The 9,361-nt window shown below is 33.0% G+C and overlaps 1 protein-coding gene across 1 annotated transcript; it reads right to left on the reverse strand.

Moving 5' to 3' along the window:
• Positions 1-8,118: 8,118 nt before the first annotated feature.
• Positions 8,119-8,829, reverse strand: LOC107265725. The gene is made up of 2 exons (XM_015735465.2): positions 8,603-8,829; positions 8,119-8,397 (listed from the first exon to the last, which is right to left on the reverse strand). The coding sequence occupies exons 1-2, from the start codon at positions 8,699-8,701 to the stop codon at positions 8,308-8,310; spliced, it is 189 nt and encodes a 62-aa protein (XP_015590951.1). The 5' UTR covers positions 8,702-8,829; the 3' UTR covers positions 8,119-8,307.
• Positions 8,830-9,361: the final 532 nt, after the last annotated feature.

Below are 9,361 nucleotides of genomic sequence, written 5' to 3' on the forward strand. Positions count from 1 at the left end.
GGACGAACAATTACTGACAGAGATAATGCTCATTTCCATATTTGCTTCTCAAGATTATTCATTCCAGGTAACGAAGTCAGCTAATTATTTTCTCATAGTAAATCTTATTGAGTTTACACTGGGCGCTGGAACTGAAGATTGCAAATAAAAAAGTATTTATAAGATTATAAGAACCAGCGGCAGCAGTAACAGCAATAGAAGACCCCTCAGCGAGAGAGGACCCACAATCGCTCAAGTCGTCGGTCGCTCGTCGGTCGCGCGGCACGAGCGGGCGCTTAAAATATTAGTCGATTCTGTCATAGATAAAATTTTAAAAAAATATATAAACTTAAAATAAAATTTGGGCAACCTAGAAAGGTTAAAAGAGAGGAACCTTAAACAATTTTTGTAGTAAAATGAAAAAAAAAAAAAGAAGATAGAAAAAGAGTTCTTCATGGGGGATCGAACCCCTAACCAGCAGCATCATATCTTGACAGGTTATTGACTCAGCCACGATGCTCGTTTAATACTAAATTAAATTTATTATAGATATTTATCTATGATATTTCAAAATTTCTCTTTGAACTGTTCTCGGTCGTTTCATTTACCAACGAATTTCGCCATTCATTTTTTAATGTTCATTTTCGGCATGATAAGAGGTAAAGAGTAAAAACCAATATTTCTATGCATTTTTTATAACATTGAAATTTATTTGAATATACACATTTGTTTGCGCATTACGTCCATACAAACGTTTAGGGTTCGGTTGGACGGAAGACCTTGCTGCCCCGCCTGTTTGTCAAGAACGGTTTGTGAGGGGCGGCAACTTTTTCCCCACCACCGAGCAATCCATTCATAATCCCTGACTGCAATATCGGCTGGAACGATGATCATGACCCGCGCGGCTACGCCGCATTACGTCCATACAAACGTTTAGGGTTCGGTTGGACGGAAGACCTTGCTGCCCCGCCTGTTTGTCAAGAACGGTTTGTGAGGGGCGGCTACATTTTCCCCACCACCGAAAAATCCATTCATTTCGCTGACTGCAATATCGGCTGGAACGATGATCATGGCCCGCGCGGCTACGCGAAATCTGTAACATCGACAGAGGCGATGATCACGAAATCCTACTCCCGGACTCGCCGCTACGATTTAGCGCCATGCTTTTGGTATCGCCTAAAAACGGAACCGTTGTGCATCTCCCCACTCATCTCTGCATACGTCACTTGGGATTTTCGGGGCGCCATCTACCCACCGGGTTTGGAACTAAAATTTTATTATAGTATATGCTTGACATACCCCCACCCACGGTCGTACATACAGGTCTTGCAACTCCCTTGGAGAGGGTAGTCTTCTTAGAGAAGCAATTTTCATTTCGCTTCATGACCACAAGAGGCGTTGCGATGAAGCGACCAGTTCCCATCTGTCTCTCTCACAGCCGACTGCGGGACGGACAGGACTATATCACGGTCTTACTCGCTGTAATCTAACCGAAGTGAACGAATACAGTATAATAATGGATCTAAAAATCATGAGATGCAACTAAAAATAAAGTTTTTTAGACCTAAGTATAATGAAATTAACGTTCATCCAGAACCCAAGCAAACCCGAAATCCTGCAAATCTGAAGCAAGTTCGATAGGCATTAACGTTTTCTGTGATAAATACATAAGTAGTCGTACTGACGGAATAGTTTAAGAAGAGTTTCATAATCTTGCTTTTGCCGGTTCGATTCTCAGAACCTTTATTTAAATTAATTTTTGTAATTTATATTTTTTATATAAATTATAAATTGATATAAAGTAAATTTATAAATTACAAATAGTTTTTTTCCTTGTATATTTTCCTGATGAGCACTTTGTCTCATTCTTAAGCGAATACAATATATTATTGCATGAGACAATATTTCGTTACAATAAGAACATGGCCGACTGCCGATGGAAGTGGAAGGAATACAGACAAAGGGTCGCCGGATCACAGCGACGCTTGTGACTAAAATTTAAAATGTGCCGTGCTTCAAAACTACGTCTACCCCCACCGCTGAAAATTGGGCGAGTTGCAAGACCTGTATGTAAGACCGTGCCCCTACCACCTCCTCCGCACCACTATACCTTCCTTCCTTTCCTTATGGCTGACTCCACCAATGAGGAGATGTGCCAGCACCTCTAACCTATCTACACTCAACGGTACCAACAGGCATGAAATATCGAATTTCGCACACTGAGTTGAAAAAAATTCATTTGAAGCAAAAAACGTAAATTACTGAATTATTTCTTTTAGCAATTAGTTAATATCTTTTCGGCATTAATATTATGAAAAATCAATGTTCTTAACATCTTCAAGATTTTTGATGATTGATAAAATGTTTGCCATAAGTCAAAGTACCAGAATTCTGATCAAATCAAACTTTGTGCTGTGAAGTAGGGGTAAAGCATCTTTAAACTTTTTAAAACTATTTTTTAATTAGAAAAAGTCATAGTCCAAAAATCTTATCACAATTTCTATAATAAATATGTCTGTAACCTTTATTAAAACATCACAAGAGCATAAACAAATGATTTTTCTTTCGTCTTCACCTTCTCCATATTTATCTGCAAAAAACAAATTATTTACTCAATAAAAGGCTTTTTGAGCCAATAATACAATTAATCAATCTATACTGTCGATATAATGGGTTTCAAGAAAATGATCTCTTGTGACACTGTGATAGCTTCTATTGTAGACTTTGCAACATTATGTTCAAAAAATTAGTCTATGCTATGTTGATGTGCTTGAAATTCTTGAACAAATAGTTATTTATAGTATAGACTTATTTCTTAAAAATAATCATAATCTTGCCAAATCTAGGATAGAAGCTATTGCAGTGTTACCAAAGGTCATTTCCTTGAAATCAAACATATTGACACAGCGTAGACTAATTTAAATTTATACTAATTATACTAATACTAATACTAATTTAATTTAAAAATAAATAGTCAAGTACCATTTCACTCATAAATCAATGATGTCAGGCTTGATATTCGATCATACTTGTCCTTCATAAAATGCACAAGAATGTTTTCTAACTTATATTTAAAATGACTTTCAGTCGGCCACTAATGGGGGATATAGGCATTACATATGTATGCTTCTAATAATGAAAAATCATAATTTGAGCATATTTTTTTAAACCTCCATATTATATGTAAGGCTTCTATAATTATTATTGTTCATTTTTTAAGCGATTAATCTTCTATTAACTAAAATATGACTGCTTAAAGGTGACAGTATTCGTCTGGACGCTGTGGAGGCTGGTACGCGACTAACAATATTTCCTTTATGTGAATTTTTCATCACTTTCTCACTGTGCCAGCTGATAATAGATATTGTAAATATCATTTATAATATAGGAAATAACAGATATAACAGAAAACATCGTAAACCTGCCACTAATTGGGCATTTACTTTAGTCGTAGGGATTTCAATTGACTAGTATGCAGCGTCAGGACCTCCTTAATCAGATTTTATAACAAGGGCCAAGTTCTCACAAATATCCAATGTATACGATAAATGCTTTCCGAAGAACTCTATATTTATTGATTGTGTAAAATAAAAACTTTTGCCTGTAGAAAAATTATATTACAGTGTAAAAGAATTCGTGTCTGTAAAATACTAATTTATAAAAATATAATTTGTTGAACATTGTATGTAGGAGACATGCTGCAAAATATTTCTATAAACAAAATTAAAAAGTAAAACATTCAGTTTAAAAAAACTTGTTTAAATAGAGGGACACAGAATTGGCATGTGTAGAACTAACCCAGACAACATACATGTCCAAAAAGACAAGTTCTGTGCCACTAGACGCCGACTTTTGGAGAATATATGTTATCTGGAAAGAGACTTCTACGTGGACATATTGCCATCAACGTTGTTGATGTTATCGACCTTGCGTCAATAATAAAGAACATAACGTCTAAGAATAAGATATGAAATTTTATCTACAAAATAAAAGACAATATCTTTATTACTCTTCCGTTTATTTCATATGATTATACTTTGTACGTTCAGCTCTAAAGTATTACCCTTAGTTAATTACTAGGCAAAACAAAATATCCTCATTAGCTGGATGCTCCTTTGTAATTCTTGATATTCGCCAGAACGTAGAATGGGACGATTAGCACTGCAACGGACATTACTGCCCCATGAACAAGTTTCTCCTGAAAAACCAAGAAATATAGTTTTAAATTACGAAATGAGTCTACCTAACTAGGAGAGTTGAACAAATATTTTTTTTACACATTCTAATAGTTTGATGTTTGAAGAATATTCTCCCCATGTTCCAACTTGAAACTTGTGAATATAAGGAAGATATAGCGGTTGAATAAAATGTTTCGATATATATTTTAATTTGATAGTATAAAATTTTAATCGTGTCTTTCTCAAAATCCTATTTTTAAAGTAGGTATCAGAAATATGTCGAAAAAGGTTCAATTGATTTGCTTGAAATTTTTCATAATTATTCTACAGAGAATGATCTAGTATTGATAATATTATGGGTTTTGTAATACATAAACTCTTTTTTATTGATTATTAACACGATTTTGTGGTGAAACATCCTTATGTTAATCTTTTTGCTACGAAGGATTCGCTACAGCAGCCATACGCACACAGATCTCATACCCACCCAGTCACACATAATGTCCAAAAGTCGTCTTTAAGACGTTTAATTATACAGAAGTTGTCTTTAAGACATCTTAAAGATGACTTTTGGACATGTGTGTGTCTGGGTATATATTTCAGTGAAACACAAATGAAAAGTCCAGCTTAAACCGCTGTTCATAAAAATTGGTGGCCCTGATAGAATGCACGTGCACAACTATATATGCTTAGGTATTGGATCTGTGTACGAACGCGCATAGTCAACACGCCATATAAAAGTGGACGATCATCAACGAAAGTCGTATATAAATGACACCCTTCGAAGGAGAGGAGGATTCACTAACAGTGTATACATATATACACTGTAAGCCAATATCTAGCAGTTACTGTTTCGTTTCGTACATCGCAAGTGCTTTCATATTACGCATGTCGTAGCGAAAGATTTAAGTTTAAACGGCAGCCACTTCGTTAAAAACGAAATTGAAAAGTATGGTTTGATTTGTAAAAGAATACAAAGACTAATTTCATTAATGTATTTAAAGATTTTTTGGGGTTGTTTAATTTCAATTAATTCCTGTGGAAATATGTCTGTTACTGCAGAACTTCTTTTTTCTTTAGACAGGCTTGGAGTGGATGGTCATATATCCCTTCCTTCTGTTAATATTTTATAATTAAAAATTCGTTATAATACCTAGAAAGCATATACTTTATAGGTACGTGAACAAAACTTTTCGAAAATTATTTTTGAGCAATCTAGATAGGTAAGTCCGTTTAGACTGTTAGAAAGTTAGATTTTTACACTTTACAATATATTTAATAATTTTCATCTAACACAACATATGTAGAGTTATTCATGTCAAATGCACCACCTAAAGTTAGCCCATCTATTCGATTTTTATGGTAAAACCATCATTACGTGGTGCGTTTGTCGTGAATAACCCTGTATACACAGTAGACCTTTGATGTGACCGTGTTTGAATCATAAGAAATGGTAAATTCATAACTTTTGACTTGCGTAAATAAATACATTTTTTCACCGAATCATAATTTCAAAACAAAAAAACAATTTCGATCTTAAACCTAACTCTTCAAGATGCGGCTAATAAATTTTTGGTTTATTAAATATTGTAAACATTATCAACGATCTAACGGACTTCTGCATTTTTGACGTTCTTTTTGTGTAAGAAAATCTGAGAAAATCTAACAAAAAAAGAAAATCTTAACAGTTTGCTACATGTTCTAAATTTAAAATTAAAAATCATTATTTAATAAAGTTGGGAACTCAACTTTCTTGTTTTTTTTTTAAATTTCATCGTTCAGTCTCCAAGGTTACAAAATACAGTTAAGAAATATTTTCAAGTGTATGCAATTCGTAACAAATAGATCAATATTTTTTTTTAATTTTAAAAAACTTTTACTAATTTTACATATAGTCCATCCTATCCCATCAGGAGCTAATTTTAGGTGTACCTTGTTGACCTTGTTCCACTCTCCCCTACTATGTTCTTAACGATGTGGGCGATACTCTGGCTTACAATTAGAGTCGATGTTAAAGACGAAAGTAAAGATCAAAAATAATTTTCGGGAAATTTTGTTGACGTACCTATAAAGTATATATATTTTTTTACACACATACCCAAAAACGTTTGCCGAATATTATACTCAGTAGGTAAAAAATAATGTTGGTTAGGATGTTATTTACCCTATCAGACTAACGAAAAAAATGATCACCCATTGCTATTGCTATGTAATTTTAAGTTGAAATATAGATATTAGTCTTTATATACATATATTCAATTGAACAAATAGAAAAAAATATAATTGCTGTACGTATCAATGCACACGATTGTACGTAGTCTTAGCAAACAATTATTTTAATTATTTATATGCGCGGAAGAGCTCAGTTTAGTTTTTGATTTCTTCTAAGACACTATTGGTAATATCGATTAAGTACTGTTTAAAGACTAAAGACACAGTGCAATATCGATTCCAAGTCAAACACTATATCAATGTTGTGAATATGCATACTGAATCTCAGATTGAAGCAATAAACCGGTCAGAAGACATGAGGCATAGAACAAGAAAGATAAAGAAAAAGCGGAAAAGCGCAAGAAAAATAAATTGTCCATTACAAAAAAAGTCATACTCGAGAGTTTTCGAAAATTCTCTGTAAATCAACACACCTGTTGATTGGTTCTCTATACCGCCTTACATACCTTACATAATTTGGTTAAGCACAGATACAGGACAAGCAAGCTTGATACATAATTAGTGACTTACGGCGAAGGAAACACGAACACGAGGTGGACCGGATACAATATTCCTGGAAACGACGTGGGTCGTAAGAGAAGGCGTACTTATGGCAATTCTCGTCGTCCTGGCCAAGGTAGCTATTCCTGTAGCGAACATCCTGACGCTTATAAATAGTTCAAGCGACTCTGAAGATTCAATGCAAAATGTCTACCACAGGGTGGGGTTCCAGGTTGCTACGTTTCTTAGGTGGTGGGAGAACCAATACATGATAACAGGAGTTTCAGTTTGTTCTCACGTTCGTATTTATGACGAGATCCCGTCTCGTTGTTGATGAAACTTAGTATCTATATCCTAATCGTCAATTCATTTGTGGATTTTTCATTTGGAGTTGGTGAACATTACTCAGAATTAGTGATATTTTTAAGAAGTTTAGTTATAGTCTGTGTACAGATAATACAAGCAATATCAAAAATGATATAATACTGAGGTTTTACCTGTGTTTTGTCTTTTGCTTATCTATCTTGATATTATATCTATCAATATTCAGAAAGTAGATTAGGACAAATGTGTTGAAGACTTCAGACAGGTTTTATGATGTATGCGCGACAAAAGTTCTCTGCTGTTGTATAAAACTGTGGTGCACAAATAATGTTTAATTAACTGTTAGTCAAGTAGTATAGAAGGGATCAAGTTTAATTAAGGTTGATATGCAATGGACTGTTGCTTTTCAAGATGACTATGATGTGATAACATTATCCATGCCTTCGTTGTAATTTAAAATGTTTTTTAATAATTTTTAAACTTTAATTTGTGGTCATCTTATACATAAAGTCTAGAATATGTGGTTATTTTAATTGTTAAATTAATTTATTAATAGTAAAGAAACTTACCATGTTGTATTTTGGCATAGTTAAAAGTCCATTGTTTATTTTGTTAATCTTTCAGACAATAACACATTACAAAGGCCGCTTCCCTAATTTAAATTTTTTAAATTCTAATGAAATTTATATAATCAAGGGTTGGTTGCAAATAGTACTATATATTCATTTTGCGATATTGCTATGGATAGTACAACTCAATCATGAATAGTTAGAATAAATGGGACATACAGCAAACCAAATGTAGTAACTGTAAGGATTAAGGCATCAGCATTAATGGTAAGCCACAATTTTAAGTTTGAATAAATTTAAGTTAATAATGTTAATAATGTGAAAGCGAAATAAGCTTTGATCATAGAGCAAGAAACTTATTTTAAAGGATGTTTATGATGATAAATGACTTACAACATGCTAATGCAATATTTCACTGCATCCTTGTTGCAACTTTTTTATGCATTACAACACAGAGATTCAATAGTATATAAATACAGTATAGAATAAATAACTGTAAAAATATTACAGTATCAAACTATTGAAGGTCCATAGTCACTTCACTATTAATGACGATAAGTCTTAATGTGAGAAAGGACCCAAAGTGGAGTGAATAATATTCCAGCTGCCATTGTTGCTCCATGAGCCAATTTTTCCTAAAAAAAAAATTTAAATTAGAATATAACGAAACAAGTTAAAAGCTAAGAAAAACATGTCATCTATTCTTAGAATTCTAATTTATAATTAAATTACTATGTATGATTTCTAGTGAATAAATGTAGGATATCACTGTTCAATGTTACAACAGATTATATAAGGTCATGGTTAAATTAAAATCACAGAAAAAAATGTATTCCTTACCGGGAAGGATACTCTGACTCTAGGAGGTCCGGAAACCAAAGTCCTTTGTTGTCCAGCCACACGGGGCATCAGTCGCCACGATTTTTGTAGAGCAAGCATTTTAAAAAGATATTTAGGAAACGCTTGCTTCTTGTTAAAAGACAACTAGTGCAATGCAGTGCAATGGCGATAGTGCCAGATATAGTACTTAATCTGAAGTTGGTTAAAGGGTCACAGGAAGAGTATCAGTTACAAGTTTATATTCTGAAACTCGTTCAAAAGTTCTCAAAATAGGCACTTAAAATATTGATTTTTTTATACTAAAAGAGTATATCACGATTACATTATAAGTAATAAATTCTGACGATTGTTCATTTTGCGTTTTATGAAGGTACAAACAGAATTTCATTTCCGGTTTTTAAATTAAAAATTGAAAGCAAATATGTATGACTTTACCCATATTAATGTCGATTAGTATTACATATAATAACATTATAGTATACATTTATTTAAGAAATATATTAAAATGTTCCACTTTTGTTAATTTGTAAATATTACAATGATTTGTGACAAAAAGTACGGTAATAATCACCTTTACAGTTTCATTAACAGGAATCACAATACAATATGAAATAATGTAGAATAAAATAGAATTGTTAAAAGGCTGTCATTAAAATACATCATAATGAAATAAGTAAATAAAACGAATTAAAAGTACATATGGCTTAGTTTCCACCGTACAGAGTTTAAATAGAGTTAACCAATCAGGTATAGGAGTTG

Source organism: Cephus cinctus, unplaced genomic scaffold (assembly GCF_000341935.2).
Source record: "Cephus cinctus unplaced genomic scaffold, Ccin1 Ccin1_scaffold0238, whole genome shotgun sequence".
Classification (NCBI taxonomy): Eukaryota; Metazoa; Arthropoda; class Insecta; order Hymenoptera; family Cephidae; genus Cephus; species Cephus cinctus.